The following is a 20,779-nucleotide window of genomic DNA, read 5'->3' as shown; positions in this document are numbered from 1 at the left end:
ATCGTACAGACAGATAAAGCCCGGTGTGTATCGTACAGACAGATAAAGCTCATTGTGTATCGTACAGTTAGATATAGCCCGGTCTGTATCGTGCAGACAGATAAAGCCCGGTGTGTATCGTGCAGACAGATAAAGCCGGGTGTGTATCGTGCAGACAGATATAGCCCGGTGTGTATCGTGCAGACAGATAAAGCCCGGTCTGTATCGTGCAGACAGATAAAGCCCGGTGTGTATCGTGCAGACAGATATAGCCGGGTGTGTATCGTGCAGACAGATAAAGCCGGGTGTGTATCGTGCAGACAGATATAGCCCGGTGTGTATCGTGCAGACAGATAAAGCCGGGTGTGTATCGTACAGACAGATATAGCCCGGTGTGTATCGTACAGACAGATAAAGCCCGGTGTGTATCGTACAGACAGATAAAGCCCGGTGTGTATCGTACAGACAGATACAGCCCGGTGTGTATCATACAGACAGATATAGCCCAGTAATCGTACAGACAGATAAAGCCCGGTGTGTATCATACAGACAGATATAGCCCAGTAATCGTACAGACAGATAAAGCCCGGTGTGTATCGTACAGACAGATATAGCCCGGTGTGTATCGTACAGACAGATATAGCCCAGTAATCGTACAGACAGATAAAGCCCGGTGTGTATCGTACAGACAGATATAGCCCGGTGTGTATCGTACAGACAGATAAAGCCCAGTAATCGTACAGACAGATAAAGCCCGGTGTGTATCGTACAGACAGATATAGCCCGGTGTGTATCGTACAGACAGATAAAGCCCGGTGTGTATCGTACAGACAGATATAGCCCGGTGTGTATCGTACAGACAGATAAAGCCCAGTAATCGTACAGACAGATAAAGCCCGGTGTGTATCGTACAGACAGATATAGCCCGGTGTGTATCGTACAGACAGATAAAGCCCGGTGTGTATCGTACAGACAGATACAGCCCGGTGTGTATCATACAGACAGATATAGCCCAGTAATCGTACAGACAGATAAAGCCCGGTGTGTATCATACAGACAGATATAGCCCAGTAATCGTACAGACAGATAAAGCCCGGTGTGTATCGTACAGACAGATATAGCCCGGTGTGTATCGTACAGACAGATAAAGCCCGGTGTGTATCGTACAGACAGATATAGCCCGGTGTGTATCGTACAGACAGATATAGCCCAGTAATCGTACAGACAGATAAAGCCCGGTGTGTATCGTACAGACAGATATAGCCCGGTGTGTATCGTACAGACAGATATAGCCCAGTAATCGTACAGACAGATATAGCCCAGTAATCGTACAGACAGATAAAGCCCGGTGTGTATCGTACAGACAGGGATAAAGGCCAGTGTTATTATATAGTCAGTGATAAAGTTTGGTATGTATAGTACAGACGGAGATGATGCCTGGTGTGTCTCGTACAGACACTTAACACCCGGTAATTATCGTACAGACAGATAAATCCTGCCATGTATCCTACAGTCAGGGATAAGGTCTGGTGTGTCACGCCGATAGGGATAAAGTCCAGTGTGTCGTACCGACAGGGATAAAGCCCTATGTGTATCATACATCAGTACTGGGAAGGAGAGAGCTGGTCCGTTGGGACGGGCTCCATTTCAACCATGCTGGGACCAGTGTCCTAGCGAATCGTTTAACTAGGGTTGTAGATAGGACTTTAAACTATTTAGTGGGTGGAAAAATAATTGAAGAGAAGTTTAAAAAAGCAAAAAGGAACGAGAGAGCAGAGGTGCAGGGTTGTGAAGAGGTGAACGGTAATCAAAGTGTGACAGGAAGGGACAGAAAAGCAGAAGAGTACAGCGGAAATTAGAACCAGAATGAGTAAAAATGGTAAAATGTCAAAGCTTAAGGCTCTTTATCTGAATGCACGCAGCATTTGTAAGAGGATAGATGAGTTCACGGCACAAATAGAAATAAATAAGTGTGATTTGATAGCTATTACAGAGACATGGTTGCAGGGTTACCAAGACTGGGAACTCAATATTGAAGGGTATTCAACGTTCTGGAAAAATAGGCAAAAAGGAAAAGGAGGTGGGGTAGCTTTGTTAATAAAGGAAGGTATCAGTGCGGTGGTGAGTAGCGACATAGACGCAATAGATCGTGATGTGGAATCAGTTTGGGTGGAAATAAGGAAAAGCAAGGGGAAGAAGTCACGGGTGGGAGTCGTCTATAGGCCCCCGAAGAGTTGCCTCACTGTGGGACAAAGTATAAATCAGGAAATAACGGAGGCGTAAAAGAAGGACGCTACAATTGTCATGGGTGATTTTAATCTGTGTATTGACTGGACAAATCAGATTGGCAGAGGTAACATGGAAGATGAATTTGTAGATTGTATCAGGGATTGTTACTCAGAGAAATACATTGCAGAACCTACCCAGGAACAGGCTATTTTGGATCTAGTAATGTGTAATGAAGTAGGATTAATAAGAGATCTGGTAGTTAAGGATCCTCTAGGGGGCAGCGATCACAACATAGTAGAATTTCAAATTCAGTTTGAGGGCGAGCAACTCGGGTCATGAAGAAAGAGTTGTCTAAAGCGGGCTGGTGAAATAGACTAAGGGGAAGGTCAGTAGATGAGCAGTGGCAGACATTTAAGCAGATATTTCATAACGCTCCAGGACATCACTGCAGGAGTTCCTCAGGGTAGTGTCCTAGGCCCAACCTCCTTCAGCTGCTTCATCAATGACCTTCCTTCTATCATAAGGTCAGAAGTGGGGATGTTCTTTGATGATTGCACAATGTTCAGCTTCATTCGTGACTCCTCAGATACTGAAGCAGTCCGTGCAGAAATGCAGTAAGAACTGGACAATATCCAGGCTTGGGCTGATAAGTGGCAAGTAACATTCACGCCACACAAGTGCCAGGCAATGATCATCTCCAACAAGAGAGAAGCTAACCATCTCCCCTTGAATGGCATTACCATCGCTGTATCCCCCACTATCAACATCCTAGAGGCTACCATTGACCAGAAACTGAACTGGAGTAGCCATATAAATACCATGGCTACAAGAGCATGTCAGAGGCTAGGAATCCTGAGGCGAGTAACTCACCTCCTGACTCCCCAAAGCCTGTCCACCATCTACAAGGCACAAGTCAGGACTGATGGAATACTCTCCACTTGCCTGGATGGGTGCAGCTCCAACAAAACCCAAGAAGCTCGACACCATCCAGGACAAAGCAGCCCGCTTGATTGGCACCCCATCTACAAACATTCACTCCCTCCACCACCGACGCACAGTAGCAGCAGTGTGTACCATCTACAAGATACCCTGCAGCAATGCACCAAGGCTGCTTAGACAGCACCTTCCAAACCCGCGACCTCTACCAACTAGAAGGACAAGGGCAGCAAATACATGGGAACACCACCACCTGCAAGTTCCCCTCCAAGTCTCACACCATCCTGACTTGGAACTATATCGCCGTTCCTTCACTGTCGCTGGAACTCCCTTCCTAACAGCACTGTGGGTCTATCTACCCCAAATGGACTGCAGCGGTTCAAGAAGGCAGCTCACCACCACCTTCTTAAGGGCAATTATGGATGGGCAATAAATGCTGGCCTAGCCAGCGACACCCACATCCCATGAATGATTAAAAAAAAAAATCTTATGAAACGTATAGGATTCTGAGGTAGATGTTGAGAAGATGATTGCATGCCAGAGTGTTGAAGGAAGTGGCCATAGAGATAGTGGATGCATTGGTGGTTGTGTTTCAAAATTCTATAGATTCTAGAAAGGTTCCTGCAGACTGGAAAGTAGCAAATGTAACCCCACTATTTAAGAAAGAAGTGCAAGAGAAAACCGGCAACTGCAAACCTGTTACATTAACGTTAGTAGTAGGGTAAATGTTGGAATCTGTTATAAAGGATGTGATAACTGGACACTTTGAAAATAATGATATGATTGGGCAGAGTTTATATGGATTTATGAAAGGGAAATCATGTTTGACAAACCTGTTAGAGTTTTTTGAGGATGTTACTTGTAGCATAGAACCAGTGGATGTGGTGTATTTGGATTTTCAGAAGGCTTTTGATAAAGTCCCCCACAGCAGGCTAGTCAACAAAATTAGAGCACATGAGATTGGGGGTAATATACTGGTATGGATTGAGAATTGGTTAACAGGCAGAAAACAGCGAGTAGGAATAACAAGAACACAAGAAATAGCAACAGAAGTAGACCATATGGCCCATCGAGCCTGCTCCGCCATTCAGTACGATCATGGCTGATCTCGAGCTTCAACTCCACTTTCCTGCCCGCTCCCCATATCCCTTGGTTCCCTGCGAGACCAAACATCTATCTATCCCAGCCTTAAATGTATTCAATGATGGAGCATCCACAACCCTCTGGGGTAGAGAATTCCAAAGATTCCCAATCCTTTGAGTGAAGTAATTTCTCCTCCTCTCAATTCTGAATGATTGGCCCCTTATCCTGAGACTGTGTCCCCATGTTCTAGATTCCCTGACCAGTGGGAGCAATCTCTCAGCTTCTACCCTATCAAGCCCTTTTAGAACCTTGTATGTCTCGATTAGATTGCCTCTCATTCTTCTAAACTCCAGAGAATATAGGTCCAATTTACTCAGCCTCTCATAGGACAATCTCCTCATCCCAAGGACCAATTCAGTAAATCTTCACTGCACTGCCTCCAGTGCAAGTATATCCTTTCTTAAATGTGGAGACCAAAACTGCACACAGGATTCCAGGTACGGTCTCACCAAAGCCCTGTACAATTTTAGTAAGACAACTTTATTTCTGTACTCCAATCCCCTTACAATAAATGCCAACATGCCATTTTCCTTCCTAATAGCCTGCTGTACTTGCACGTTAACTTTATGCGTTCATTGAACGAGTACCCCCAAGTCTCTCTCAACAGCAACAGTTACCAGTTTTACACCTTTTAAAGAATATTCTGCTTTTCTAGTTTTACGACCAAAGTGAACAACTTCACACTTCACTACATTATACTCCATTTGCCATCTTGTTGTTCACTCACTTAACCTGTCTGTATCTCTTTGCAGCCTCTCTGCATCCTCCCTGCAGCTTACATAGAACATAGAACAGTACAGCACAGTACAGGCCCTTCGGCCCACGATGTTGTGCCGACCCTTTAACCTACTCTAAGATCAAACTACCTACATACCCTTCATTCTACTATCATCCATGTACCTATCCGAGAGTCGCTTAAATGTCCCTAATGTATCTGCTTCTACTACCACCGCTGGCAGTGCATTCCACGCACCCACCACTCTCTGTGTAAAGAACCTACCTCTGACATCTCCCCTAAACCTTCCTCCAATCACCTTAAAATTATGCCCCCGGTGATGGCCCTTTCCGCCCTGGGAAAAAGTCTCTGGCTATCCACTCTATCTATGCCTCTCATCATCTTGTACACCTCTATCAAGTCACCTCTCTTCCTTCTTCGCTCCAATGAGAAAAGCCCTAGTTCCCTCAACCTTTCTTCATAAGACATGCCCTCCAGTCCAGGCAGCATCCTGGTAAATCTCCTCTGCACCCTCTCTAAAGCTTCCACATCCTTCCTATAATGAGGCGACCAGAACTGAACACAATATTCCAAGTGTGGTCTAACCAGGGCCTTATAGAGCTGCAGCATAACCTCGCGGCTCTTAAACTCAATCCCCCTGTTAATGAAAGCCAACACACCATACGCCTTCTTAACAACCTTATCAACTTGGGTGGCAACTTTGAGCAATCTATGGACGTGAACCCCAAGATCCCTGCATTCAAATTCAACCTTCCAAAATGAATCACTTCACACTTTTCCAGGTTGAACTCCATCTGCCACTTCTCAGCCCAGTTCTGCATCCTGTCAATGTCCCGTTGCAACCTACAACAGCCCTCCACAATATCCACAACCCCAGCAACCTTTGTGTCATCAGCAAACATATTAACCCAGCCTTCCACTTCCTCATCCAAGTCATTTATAAAAATCACAAAGAGCAGAGGTCCCAGAACAGATCCCTGCGGAACACCACTGGTCACCGAGCTCCAGGCTGAATACTTTCCATCTACTACCACCCTCTGTCTTCTATGGGCCAACCAATTCTGTATCCAGACAGCCGAATTTCCCTGTATCCCATGCCTCCTTACTTTCTGAATGAGCCTACCATGGGGAGCCTTATCAAACGCCTTGCTAAAATCCATATACACCACATCCACTGCTCTTCCTTCATCAATGTGTCTTGTCACATCTTCAAAGAATTCAATAAGGCTTGTGAGGCATGACCTGCCCCTCACAAAGCCATGCTGACTGTCTCTAATCAAACTATGCTTTTCCAAATAATCATAAATCCTGTCTCTCAGAATCCTCTCCAATAATTTGCCCACCACCGACGTAAGACTGACTGGTCTGTAATTCCCAGGGTTATTCCTATTCCCTTTCTTGAACAAGGGAATAACATTTGCCACCCTCCAATCATCTGGTACTACTCCAGTGGACAGTGAGGATGCAAAGATCATCGCCAAAGGCGCGGCAATCTCTTCCCTCGGTTGCCGTAATAACCTTGGGTATATCCCGTCTGGCCCCGGGGACTTATCTATCCTCATGTCTTTCAAACTTTCCAGCACATCCTCCTTCTTAACATCAAGCTGTTCGAGCATATCAGCCTGTTTCACGCTGTCCTCACAAACGACAAGGTCCCTCTCACTAGTGAATACTGAAGCAAAGTATTCATTTAGGACCTCCCCTACCTCCTCCGACTCCAGACACAAGTTCCCTCCACTATCCCTGATCGGCCCTACCCTCACTCTGGCCATCCTCTTGTTCCTCACATAAGTGTAGAACGCCTTGGGATTTTCCTTAATCCTACCCGCCAAGACTTTTTCATGTCCCCTTCTAGCTCTCCTAAGTCCATTCTTCAGTTCCTTCCTGGCTACCTTGTAATCCTCTAGAGCCCTGTCTGATCCTTGCTTCCTCAACCTTAAGTAAGCTTCCTTCTTCCTCTTGACTAGCTGTTCCACATCTCTTGTCATCCAAGGTTCCTTCACCCTACCATCCCTTCCTTGCCTCATCGGGACAAACCTATCCAGCAGTTGCAGCAAGTGCTCCCTAAACAACCTCCACATTTCTGTCGTGCATTTCCCTGAGAACATCTGTTCCCAATTTAAGCTCCTCAGTTCCTGCCTAATAGCATTGTAATTCCCCCTCCCCCAATTAAATATTTTCCCATCCCGTCTGCTCCTATCTCTCTCCATGACTATAGTAAAGGTCAGGGAGTTGTGATCACTATCACCGAAATGCTCTCCCACCGAGAGATCTGCCACCTGGCCTGGGTCGTTGCCAAGCACCAAATCCAACATAGCCTCCCCTCTAGTCGGCCTATCTCCATATTGAGTCAGGAAACCATCCTGGATACACCTGACAAAATCTGCTCCATCCAAACTATTTGCACTAAGGAGGTTCCAATTAATATTAGGGAAGTTGAAGTCACCCATGACAACAACCCTGTTACTTCTGCACCTTTCCAAAATCTGCCTCCCAATCTGCTCCTCTGTGTCTCTGGTGCTATTGGGGGGTCTATAGAAAACTCCCAACAAAGTGACTGCTCCTTTTCTGTTTCTGACTTCCACCCATACTGACTCAGTCGACAAACCCTCCTCGACGACCTCCCTTTCTGCAGCTGCGATACTATCCCTGATTAGCAATGCCACTCCCCCACCTCTTTTACCTCCCTCCCTATTCCTTTTGAAACATCTAAACCCCGGAACATCCAACATCCATTCCTGCCCCTGTGATATCCAAGTCTCCGTAATGGCCACAACATCGTAGCTCCAAGTACTGATCCATGCTCTAAGTTCATCACCCTTATTCCTGACACTTCTTGCGTTACAATAGACACACTTCAACCCATCATACTGGCTGCAACTTTGCCCTGTCAACTGTCTAACCTTCCTCACAGACTCTCTGCACTCTGTATCTGCCTGTTCAACAGCTACCCCATCCACTGATCCGTAGCTCCGGTTCCCATCCCCCTGCCAAACTAGTTTAAACCCTCCCAAAGTGCTCTAGCAAACCTCCCGCCCAGGATATTGGTGCCCTCCAGTTCAGATGCAACCCGTCCTTCTTGTACAGGTTCCACCTTCCCCAGAAGGTATCCCAGTGATCCACATATCTGAAGCCCTCCCTCCTGCACCAGCTCTGTAGCCACGTGTTCAGCTGCACTTGCTCTCTGTTTCTAGCCTCACTATCACTAGCACCGGTTTCAATCCACTGAGCTTTGTATAATCAGCAAACTTAGATACATTGCTCTCTGTCTCTTCATCCAAGTCATTAATATAGAGTGTAATAGCTGAGGCCTCAGCACTGATCCTTGTTGACGTTTCATCCGATGAAGGGTCGCTGACCCGAAACGTTGGCTCTGCTTCTCTTTCCACAGATGCTGCCAGACCTGCTGAGTGGTTCCAGCATTTCTTGTTTTTATTTTAGCTTTATCCCTAGTTGGGTCTACAATGTATTGCTCCAAGAAACTGTCACAAAAGCATTCTGCAAATTCATCTTCTTGACCACTGTTGCCAATGTGTTTGTTCCAGTCTGTATGCAGATTAAAGTCCCCCACAATTAATAGATTAGCTTTTTTACATGCTCCAATAATTTCCCATTTAATGTTCTGTCCAATAATGTAACTATTGTTAATGGCTTGTAAATTACTCCCATCAGTGTTTTCTGACTCCTGCTATTCCTAATTTCCAACCAAACTGATTCTACTTCATGATCCTCTGAGGCCAGATCCCTTCTTCTTAATGTCCTTATGCCATCCTTTACTATAAGGGCTACCCTTCCTCCTTTGTCATTCTGTCTGTCTCTCCAAAATATTGTGTACCCTAGAATATTTATTTCCCAACCTTAATCTCCTTGTAACCATATCTTGGTATTGGAAATTAGATCCAGATTATTTACCTCTATTCGTGCCACTAGCTCATCTATCTTAATACAGATGCTTCGTGCATTCAGATAAAGGAACTTTAATTTCATTTTTTTACCTCTATTCCCTGCAATGACCTTATTTACAAATTTACAATTTTTGTTAAACTCTCTGTCCCTTCCTGTCGGGAGTTACCCACATCGCTATCCTGCTCCAATGCCCTGACCTCTCTTTGGATTTCTAAATTTCTCTTTACCCAAACCCCTCCTCCCCCGCCCCCCCCCCCCCCCCCCTCCTTTGTTTAAAGCCCTGTCCAAAGCCTTTGTTATGTGATTGACCAGGACACTGGTTCCAGCCCGGGTCATTCTCAGGATGTTACTAGTGAGGTACCACAAGGATCAGTGCTGGGGCTACAGCTGTTCACAATCTATATAAATGATTTGGATGTGAGGACCAAATGTAATATTTCCAAATTTGCTGATAACACAAAACTAGGTGGGTATGTAAGTTGTGAAGAGGATACAAGGAGGCTTCAAGAGGACTTGGACAGGCTAAGTGAATGGGCAGGAACATGGCAGATGGAATATAATGTGAAGAAGCGTAAAGTAATTCACTTTGGTAGAAAAAAAAGACTATTTTTTAAATGGTGAGAGATTGGGAAGTGTTGACGTCCAAAGGGACCTGGGTATCCTTGTCATTGAGTCACCAAAAGCTAGCATGCAGTTGCAGCAAGCACTTAGGAAGGCAAATGGTATGCTGGCCTTCACCGCAAGGGGTTTTGAGTCCAGGAGTAAAGAAGTCTTGCTGCAATCGTATAGAGCCTTGGTGAGACCACGCCTGGGATATTGTGTACAATTTTGGTCTCCTCACCGAAGGAAGGATATACTTGCCACAGAGGGAATGCAATCCCTGCGATGGTGGTATTGTCTTATCAGGAGAGATTGAGGCCTGTATGTCCAGAGTTTCGAAGAATGAGAGGTGGTCTCATTGAAACTTAGAAAATTCTTACGGAGCATGACTGGGTGGATGTAGATAGGATGTTTCCCCTGGCAGGTGAGTCTAGGACCAGGGCACACAGTCTCAGAATAAAGGGTAGGCCACTTAAGACTGAGATGAAAAATTTCTTCACTCAGAGGGTGGTGAGTTTTTGGAATTCTCTACCCCAGAGGGCTGAGGAAAGTCAATCACTGAACATGTTCAAGATAGAAATCGATAGATCTCTGAATACTAATGACATCAAGGATAAGGGGATAGCACGGGAAAGTGTCGTTGAGATAGATGATCAGCCATAATCTAATTGAATGGTGGAGCAGGCTCAACGGGTTGAATGGCCTACTCCTGCTCCTGTGTTATTATACAGACAGAGAAAGCCCACTCTGTATTGTACAATCCGAGATTACACCCAGCATGTATCGTACAGTCAGACATAAAATTTGGTGCGTTGTACAAACAGAGATAATGCCCGGTGTGTGTAGTACAGACAGAGATAACGTCCAGTGTGTGTAGAACATGACACAGTGGCGTAGTGGTTAGCACTGCAGCCTCACAGCTCCAGGGATCTGGGTTCGATTCTGGGTACTGCCTGTGTGGAGTTTGCAAGATCACCCTGTGACCGTGTGGGTTTTCGCCGGGTGCTCCGGTTTCCTCCCACTGCCAAAGACTTGCAGGTGATAGGTAAATTGGCTGTTGTAAATTGCCCCTCGTGTAGGTAGGTGGTAGGGAATATGGGATTACTGTCGGGTTAGTATATAAATGGGTGGTTGTTGGTTGGCACAGACTCAGTGGGCCGAAGGGCCAGTTTCAGTGCTGTATCTCTAAATAAATAAACAGACAGGGATAATGCCCGGTGTGTGTAGTACAGACAGAGATAATGCCCAGTGTGTGTAGAACAGACAGAGATAACGCCCGGTGTGTGTAGAACAGACAGAGATAACGCCCAGTGTGTGTAGAACAGACAGAGATAACGCCCGGTGTGTGTAATACAGACAGAGATAACGCCCAGTGTGTGTAGAACAGACAGAGATAACGCCCGGTGTGTGTAGTACAGACAGAGATAACGCCCGGTGTGTGTAGTACAGACAGAGATAACGCCCGGTGTGTGTAGTACAGACAGAGATAACGCCCGGTGTGTGTAGTACAGACAGAGATAACGCCCGGTGTGTGTAGTACAGACAGAGATAACGCCCGGTGTGTGTAGTACAGACAGAGATAACGCCCGGTGTGTGTAGTACAGACAGAGATAACGCCCGGTGTGTGTAGTACAGACAGAGATAACGCCCGGTGTGTGTAGAACAGACAGGGATAACGCCCGGTGTGTGTAGAACAGACAGGGATAACGCCCGGTGTGTGTAGAACAGACAGGGATAACGCCCGGTGTGTGTAGAACAGACGGATAACGCCCGGTGTGTGTAGAACAGACAGGGATAACGCCCGGTGTGTGTAGAACAGACAGGGATAACGCCCGGTGTGTGTAGAACAGACAGAGATAACGCCCGGTGTGTGTAATACAGACAGAGATAACGCCCGGTGTGTGTAATACAGACAGAGATAACGCCCGGTGTGTGTAATACAGACAGAGATAACGCCCGGTGTGTGTAGAACAGACAGAGATAACGCCCGGTGTGTGTAGTACAGACAGGGGGAAAGCCCGGTTTGTAGAGTAAAAGAAGGATAAAGTCCAGTGTGTATCGTACAGACAGATAAAACCCAGTGTGTTTTAAAGGCCTGCTCAGGTCTGGAAATAAAAAGCCAACCTGAACGCGACAGACCCAGATCAGACCCAAGCCCGAGTCCCTCCACTTTTTCCCACACCTGACTTCAAACCGAAATGTTACCTACCTTGATTCCATAGTGCACTCGTTGTGCCACTTTTGGAATTCGGAAGCTGCAGCATGAGCGTGATGACATCATTCAGACGCTCACTGCGCAGACTCAGAGTTTCCCTCCTTGACGTCCCGGACTCCAGATCAGGTAAGTTTTTCAACTTTTACGCGTCGGGTCGGGTAGCGGGACTTTGGTGTGTATTGTACAGACAGATAAAGCCCAGTGTCTACACAATGTAAATACATCTGAGATGCTTTGAATGTCTTAATAGCGTTACAGATTTTTTTTTTAATTCTTTCTTGGGATGTGAGCGTCGTTAACCAGGCCAACATTTATTGCCCATCCCTAATTGCCCTTGAGAAGGTGGTGGTGAGCTGCCTTCTTGAACTGCTGCAGTCCATGTGAGGCAGGTACACCCACAGTGCTGTTAGGAAGGGAGTTCCAGGATTTTGATCCAGTGACAGTGAAGGAACAGCGATATAGTTCCAAGTCAGGATGGTGTGTGACTTGGAGGGGAACCTGCAGATGGTGGTGTTCCCATACATTTACTGCCCATGTCCTTCTAGTTGGTAGAGGTCACGGGTTTGGAAGGTGCTGTCTAAGGAGCCTTGGTGCGTTGCTGCAGTGCATCTTGTAGATGGTACACACTGCTGCCACTGTGCGTCGGTGGTGGAGGAAGTGAATGTTTGTAGATGGGGTGCCAATCAAGTGGGCTGCTTGGACCTGGATGGTGTCGAGCATCTTGAGTGTTGATGGCGCTGCACCCATCCAGACAATTGGAGAGTATTCCATCACACTCCTGACTCCTTGATCCTTGAATGGTCATTGTTGGAGTGAGTTTGGAAATGTGGATTAGTTAAATAGACTTGTGACATGGTCACTTTTGAATGAGCTCAGCTTTGCCCAGAATGGTCTGGTTAATAAAAGCCGTGGGGATCAGTGTTAACCCTATGAGGGCTGATTGTTGGAGTGGGATCACTCACATGGTTTAGTCCTGTTACAGTCAGCAGCTCCAGATTTCAAATCTAAGAATTGAAGGTGACCAGCACTGACTGTAGTATTTCATTGTGTTTTGTTCTCCCTCAGAACACCAGAAGTTGTGTTATTCTGCACTGCTGCTCACCATGGTGTTCTCCATGGGTGAACCATTGCCCTATCATCACTACGGTATGTATATATCTGCAGAGCATGCCAGCACTTTAGTATCCTGTCTGATCGGTGTGTGAACCCATTCCTCAAACATGACATTGTTTTAAAATAGTTTTATTAAATTTTGTCACTTAGCTCACTATATAACCAGCTTCTTCCTCAATCTGTCGACCAGTAAAGGTGTTTTCCTATGAGATGATGGCTGTGAAAATGAAATTCTTATTATAATAATTTGACGAAGTTTTTTTGCTCAGTTTTTATGCTGTATTTTTCCCTTCCCCACTTCTCTTCAGGGGGACTGCCTGTTCACTAAGCTATGGCTTCACAGGTGTCAAGCAACTCTGGCACTTTGTGCAGATGGCCAGTCTTCATGCAACAGCCCAGGTAGTGTGTGACAGCAACTGATACAACCAAAGGGACACCACAGCTCACACAACTCCCACACTGTCCATGAGGGTAGTAGATAGCCAAGAGCAGCTGTCTCCTGGCCAACTTTGTTATCTGGAGAGTCTCTGTAGCTAGTCTTAATGTCCCCCTCTGCTAAGATCAGTTCACTCAGCATACAGTTGGGTCCCTCTGCAGCCCTGAAACATGTATGTCTTCTGTGGTGTCCTGACCAAAGCTCCAGTCGATAATCACCCAGTGCAGCGTCAGTCTGTGTAGAACTAAGACTCTAGTGTTCTGGATTGATGTGCCAGCATTCTGTTAGCTGTTTAAATGTTTGGCTGCATTTTCTGGATGGTGAAATGCTGCACTGCAAGTTTATTCTCTCCTTTCTAATCATTTTTTTGTGTGTATTTATTTAAGATTATTAATGGATTCATTAAGGCCCACCAGCATCATCTTAAGGCAAACTAGGGATGGGCAATGAATGCCAGCCTTGCTAGGGACACCCACATCCCGAGATTAAAATTACATTTTCAACACAATCGTGAAACAATGGAGCATTGCCAGGGGAATGTTGAAGCGTCGGTAAAAGTCCCAGCTCCAGTAGAGCAGGAAAGGGAAATGGTGCCATCTGCTGTATGATTGAAAAATCATCAATTAGAATGGTTCAGGGACTGCTGGAGACTAGACTGAGCCTTCACCTCATGTTCACCTTTAAGGATCTCTATAACTTCACCCCCCAGATCTCAGGTCTCCGTTTAGAATTTACTTCCATTTGTTTTCTTTTACCCAAAATATCCTGCTTCCCATTTATCCGCACTGACCTTCCAAACCCACAACCTCGACCACCTCGAAGGACAAGAGCAGCAGATGCACGGGAACATCACCACCTGCAAGTTCCCATCCAAGTCAAACACCATCCTGACTTGAAACTATTCACTGTCGCTGGGTCAAAATCCTGGAACTCCCTTCCTAACAGCACTGTGGGTGTACCTACCTCACATGGACTGCAGCAGTTCAAGAAGGCAGCTCAACACCACCTTCTCAAGGGAAATTAGGGATGGGCAATAGAAGCTGGCATAGCCAGTGCCGCCCACTTCCCATGAATGAATAAAAAAAACCTACAAGAAAGCCCCCAGCGAGTTGACATCCGCAGCAGTTAAAGTAGCCAAAAACGCTGCACAAAGAACAGCCAGGCGCTGTGCAAATGACTATTGACAACACCTATGCAGTCGTATTCAGCTGGCCTCCGACACCGAAAACATCTGAGAAATGCATAATGGCATTAAGAGAGCTTTTGGGCCAACCATCAAGACGATCGCCCCCCCGCCCAAGTCTAAATCAGGAGACACGATCACTGACCAACGCAAGCAAATGGACCGCTGGGTGGAGCACTACCCAGAACTGTACTCCAGGGAAAATGTTGTCACTGAGACCGCCCTCAATGCACCCAGTCTCTGCCAGTCATAGACGAACAGCCAATTAAATCGGAACTCAGTGATGCCATTGATTCTCTAGCCAATGGAAAAGTCCCTGGAAAGGACAGCATTACCCCTGAAATAATTGAGTGCCCAGCCTGCTACACTGTCAGTACTACATGAATTGATTTGCCTGTGCTGGGATGAGGGAGCAGTACTACAGGACATGCGCGATGCCAATATCATCACCCTCTAGAAGAACAAGGGTCTCCATGGTGACTGCAACAACTACCGTGGAATCTCCCTGCTCAGCATAGTGGGGAAAGTCTTCGCTCGTGTTATTTTAAACAGACTCCAGAAGCTGGCTGAGCGTGTCTACGCTGAGGTACAGTGCGGCTTTCGAGCAGAGATCCACCATTGACATGCTGTTCTCCCTTTGCCAGCTACAGGAGAAATGCCGCGAACAACAGATGCCCCTCTACATTGCTTTCATTGATCTCACCAAAGCCTCTGACCTCGTCAGCAGACATGGTCTCTTCAGACTACTAGCAAAGATCGGATGGCCACCAAAGCTACTAAGTATCATCACCTCATTCCATCACAATATGAAAGGCACAATTCAACATAGCGGTGCCTCATCAGAGCCTTTTCCTATCCTGAGTGGCGTGAAACAGGGCTGTGTTTGGGATCATCTTCTCACTGCTGCTCTCACATGCGTTTAAGTCTTCAGAAGAAGGAATTTTCCTCCACACAAGCTCAGATGGCAGGTTGTTCAACCTTGCCCATCTTAGAGCAAAGACCAAAGTACAGAAGGTACTCTTCTTTGCTGACAATGCTGCATTAACATCCCACACAGAAGAGTGTCTGCAGAGACTCATCGACAGGATTGCTGCCTGCAATGAATTTGGCCTAACCAAGAGCCTCAAGAAAACGAACATCATGGGACAGGACGTCAGAAATGCTCCATCCATCAATATCGGCGACCACGCTCTGGAAGTGGGTCATGAGTTCACCTACCTAGGCTCAACTATCACCAGTAACTTGTCTCTCGATGCAGAAATCAACAAGCGCATGGGAAAGACGTCCGCTGCTATGTCCAGACTGGCCAAGAGGGTGTGGGAAAATGGCGCACTGACATGGAACTCAAAAGTCTTAGTGTATCAAGCCTGTGTCCTCAGTACCTTGCTCTACGGCAGCGAGGGCTGGACAACGTATGTCAGCCAAGAGCAACGTCTCAATTCATTCCATCTTCGCTGTCTCCGGAGAATCCTTGGCATCAGATGGCAGGACCGTATCTCCAACGCAGATGTCCTCAAGGCAGCCAGCATCCCCAGCATATACACCCTACTGAGCCAGCGGCGCTTGAGATGGCTTGGCCATGTGAGCCGCATGGAAGATGGCAGGATCCCCAAAGACACATTGTACAGCGAGCTCACCACTGGTATCAGACCCACCGTCCGTCCATGTTTCCGCTTTAAAGACGTCTGCAAACGCGGCATGAAGTCCTGTGACATTGACCACAAGTTGTGGGAGTCAGTTGCCAGTGATCACCAGAGCTGGCAGACAGCCATAAAGGTGGGGCAAAAGAGTGGTGAGTCGAAGAGACTTAACAGTTGGCAGGAAAAAAGACAGAAGCGCAAGGAGAGAGCCAACTGTGTAACAGCCCCAACAATCAATTTTATCTGCAGCACCTGTGGAAGAGCCTGTCACTCTAGAATTGGCCTTTATAGCCACTCCAGGTGCTGCTCCACAAACCACTGACCACCTCTAGGCGCTTACCCATTGTCTCTTGAGACAAGGAGGCCAAAGAAGAAGATGCCCTCTGGTTAGGGACCCCTCAGCCAAGGGGAATAGAGGCTTCCTATCCACTCTGTCTAGACCCCTCATTATTTTATTTGCCTCAATTAAATCTCCTCTCAGCCTCCTCTGTTCCAAAGAAAACAATCCCAGTCTATCCAGTTTTCCTCTTAACTAAAATTTACCAGTCCTAGCAACATCCTCATGGATCTCTTCTGTAACCTGTATAATGCAATCACATTCTTCCTATAGTACGATGACCAGAACAGCATGCAATGCTCCAGATGTGGCCTAACTAGTGTTTTATACAGTTCCAGCATACCTCCCTGCTATTATATTCTGTGCCTTGGCTAATAAAGGCAAGTATCCTGACCACCTTATCTACCTGTCCAGCCACCTTCAGGGATCTGTGGACATGCACTCCAAGGTCCCTCTATTCATCTATATTTCTCAGTATTCTACCATTTATTGTGTATTCCCTTGCCTTGTTAGCCTTCCCTCACACTTCTCCAGATTGAACTCCATTTGCCATTGTTCCACCCACCTGACTAGCCCATTGATATCTTCCTGCAGTCTACAACTTGCTTTCATTATCAATCACATGGCCAATTTTGCATCGTCTGCAAACCTCTTCATCATACCCCCTATATTCAAGTCTAAATCATTGATATATACTAGCAAAAGCAAGGGACCTGGTACTGAACCCTGTGGAACCCCACTGGAAGCAGCCTTCCAGTCACAAAAACACCCATCGACCATTACCCTTTGCTTCCTGCCTCTGAGCCAATTTTGGATCCAACTTAAATAAAAGCAAAATACTGCAGATGCTGGAAATCTGAAATTAAAACAAGAAATGCTAGAAATATTCAGGTCTGGTAGCATCTGTGGAGAGAGAAGCAGAGTTAACATTTCAGGTCAGTGACCTTTCATCAGATCCAACTTGCCACTTTGCCTTGCATCCCATGGGCTTTTATTTTCATGATCAGTCTGCCATGTGGGACCTGATCAAAAGTCTTGCTAAAATCCATGTAGACTACAGCAAATGTACTATCCTCATCGACCCTCCTTACCACCTCAAAAGATCAATCATGTTAGTCAAACGCAATATTCCTTTAACAAATCATGCTGACTGTCTTTGATTAATCTGTGTCTTTCTAAGTGAAAAGTTATCCTGCCCCTTGGAATTTTTTTAATTTATTTTTTATTTAGTGATACAGCACTGAAACAGGCCCTTCGGCCCACCGAGTCTGTGCCGACCATCAACCACCCATTTATACTAATCCTACACTAATTCCATATTCCTACCATATCCCCACCTGTCCCTATATTTCTCTACCACCTACCTATACTACGGGCAATTTATAATGGCCAATTAACCTATCAACCTGCAAGTCTTTGGCATGTGGGAGGAAACCGGAGCACCCGGAGGAAACCCACGCAGACACAGGGAGAACTTGCAAACTCCACACAGGCAGTACCCAGAATTGAACCCGGGTCGCTGGAGCTGTGAGGCTGCGGTGCTAACCACTGCGCCACTTTTCCCAACACGAAGGTTAGGCTGACTGGCCTATAATTACTTGGTCTATCCCTTTATCCCTTTTTATACAATAGTATAACATTATCTGTTCTCCAGTCCTCTGGCACCACATTGTAGCCAGAGAGCGTCGGAAAATGATGGTCCGAGCCTCCACTATTTCTTCTCTTGTTTCCCCCAACAGTCTAAGATGCACTTCATCCAGGCCTGGGGATTTATCCACTTTCAAAGATGTTAAACCTCTCAATACTTCCTCTCTCAGCTTAGTAAAATTAGCATTTCCCCAGTTGAGGACTTTTATTCCTGGTCTATCTTTGTCCTTTTCCATAACTATCCTAAATCTAACTGAATTACATGTTTGCCCTTCTGTCTCCCTCTGACAGTTTGAGGGTCATTGCCCCCTTTATTTTCTTTAATTCAACCCAAATGGCCTCATTTGCTGATCCTTATACCATATCCTCCCTCCTCACGGCTGTAATTGTTTCTGTAGTCGATATTGTGACACCCCCCCCCCCCCTCTTTTTTTTTATCTCCTTCTTTATCTCGTCTGAAAACCCTGAAACCAGGAATGTTGAGCTGCCATTCCTGCCCTCCTTTCAGCCATGTCTCAGTGATATGGACCTTGGACTTTGTAACATGATTGTTTTCAAAAATTGTGATTTTTTTTTAAAGTTTAAGATGGAGCCTGGAAGGTCAGGTGACCTCAAATCCACTCTGCTAAACAAAGAACAGTACAGCACAGGAACAGGCCATTCGGCCCTCCAGGCCTGTGCCGATCTTGATGCCTGTCTAAACTAAAACCTTCTGCACTTCCGGGGTCCGTATCCCTCTATTCCCATCCTATTCATGTATTTGTCAAGATGCCTCTTAAACGTCATTATCGTATCTGCTTCCACCATCTCCCCCGGTAGCAAGATACAGGCACTCAACACCCTCTGTGTAAAGAACTTGCCTCGCACATCCCCTCTAAACTTTACCCCTCTCAACTTAAACCTATGTCTCCTAGTAACTGACTCTTCCACCCTGGGGAAAAAGCTTCTGACTATCCACTCTGTCCATGCCGCTCATAACTTTGTAAACCTCTATCATGTCACCCCTCCACCTCCGTCGTCCCGAATTTATCCAACCTCTCCTCATAGCTAATGCCCTCCAGACCAGGCAACATCCTGGTAAACCTCTTCTGTACCCTCTCCAAAGCCTCCACGTCCTTCTGGTAGTGTGGCGACCAGAATTGCACGCAATATTCTCAGTGTGGCCTAACTAAAGATCTGTACAGCTGCAGCATGACTTGCCAATTTTTATACTCTGTGCCTCGACCAATAAAGGCAAGCATGCCGTATGCCTTCTTGACTACTTTATCCACCTGCGTTGCCACTTTCAGTGACCTGTGGACCTGTTCGCCCAGATCTCTCTGCCTGTCAATACTCCTAAGGGTTCTGCCATTTACTGTATGCTTCCCACCTGCATTAGATTTTCCAAAATGCATTACCTCACATTTGTCCGCATTAAACTCCATCAGCCATTTCTCCGCCCAAGTCTCCAACTGATCGATATCCTGCTGTATCCTCTGACAATCCTCATCATTATCCGCAACTCCACCGACCTTTGTGTCGTCCGCAAACTTACTAATCAGACCAGCTACATTTTCCTCCAAATCATTGATATATAAATATACTACAAAGAGCAAAGGTCCCAGCACTGATCCCTGCGGAACACCACTAGTCACATCCCTCCATTCAGAAAATCACCCTTCCACTGCTACCCTCTGTCTTCTATGACGGAGCCAGTTCTGTATCCATCTTGCCAGCTCACCTCTGATCCCGTGTGACTTTAGCTTTTGTACCAGTCTGCCATGAGGGACCTTGTCAAAGGCTTTATTGAAGTCCATATAGATAACATCCAGTGCCCTTCCTTCATCAATCATCTTCGTCACTTCCTCAAAAAACTCAATTAAATTAGTAAGACACGACCTCCCCTTCACGAAACCATGCTGTCTCTCGCTAATAAGTTCATTTATTTCCAAGTGGGAGTAAATCCTGTCCCGAAGAATCCTCTCTAATAGTTTCCCTACCACTGACGTAAGGCTGACCGGCCTATAATTTCCTGGATTATCCTTGCTACCCTTCTTAAACAAAGGAACAACATTGGCTATTCTCCAGTCCTCTGGGACCTCACCTGTAGCCAATGAGGATGCAAAGATTTCTGTCAAGGCCCCAGCAATTTCTTCCCTTGCCTCCCTTAGTATTCTGGGGTAGATCCCATCAGGCCTTGGGGACTTATCTACCTTAATGTTTTGCAAGACACCCAACACCACCTCCTTTTTGATAATGAGATGACTGAGACTTTCTGCCCTCCCTTCCCTAGGCTCATCATCCACCAAGTCCTTGTCTTTGGTGAATACTGATGCAAAGTACTCATTTAGTACCTCGCCCATTTCCTCTGGCTCCACACATAGATTCCCTTCTCTGTCCTTGAGCGGGCCAACCCTTTCCCTAGTTACCCTCTTGCTCTTTATATATGTATAAAAAGCCTTGGGATTATCCTTAATCCTGTTTGCCAATGACTTTTCATGACCCCTTTTAGTCCTCCTGACTCCTTGCTTAAGTTCCTTTCTACTGTCTTTATATTCCTCAAGGGATTCGTCTGATCCTAGCCTTCCAGCCCTTATGAATGCTTCCTTTTTCTTTTTGACTAGGCTCACAATATCCCTCGTTATCCAAGGTTCCCGAAACTTGCTAAACTTATCCTTCTTCCTTACCGCAACATGCTGG

The 20,779-nt window shown here is 46.1% G+C and overlaps 1 protein-coding gene across 4 annotated transcripts in view; it reads left to right on the top strand.

Annotated features, from left to right (window-relative positions):
* Positions 1–20,779, top strand: part of LOC137379934 (NCK-interacting protein with SH3 domain-like) — a 423,995-nt gene that overhangs the window by 249,578 nt on the left and 153,638 nt on the right. For 3 of the 4 annotated variants that reach the window (XM_068051320.1, XM_068051318.1, XM_068051321.1), the window contains one exon: positions 12,810–12,890. The exons of the other annotated variant lie outside the window; for it this stretch is intronic. In XM_068051320.1, coding sequence (XP_067907421.1) covers positions 12,810–12,890 — 81 coding nt within the window. The remainder of the gene's footprint in view (positions 1–12,809; positions 12,891–20,779) is intronic. 4 annotated transcript variants of the gene reach the window in all.

The sequence above is a fragment of the Heterodontus francisci genome, chromosome 19 (assembly GCF_036365525.1).
Source record: "Heterodontus francisci isolate sHetFra1 chromosome 19, sHetFra1.hap1, whole genome shotgun sequence".
Taxonomy (NCBI): Eukaryota; Metazoa; Chordata; class Chondrichthyes; order Heterodontiformes; family Heterodontidae; genus Heterodontus; species Heterodontus francisci.
The sequence above is the reverse complement of the archived record's forward strand: the minus strand, read 5'-3'. Positions and strand labels throughout refer to the sequence as shown.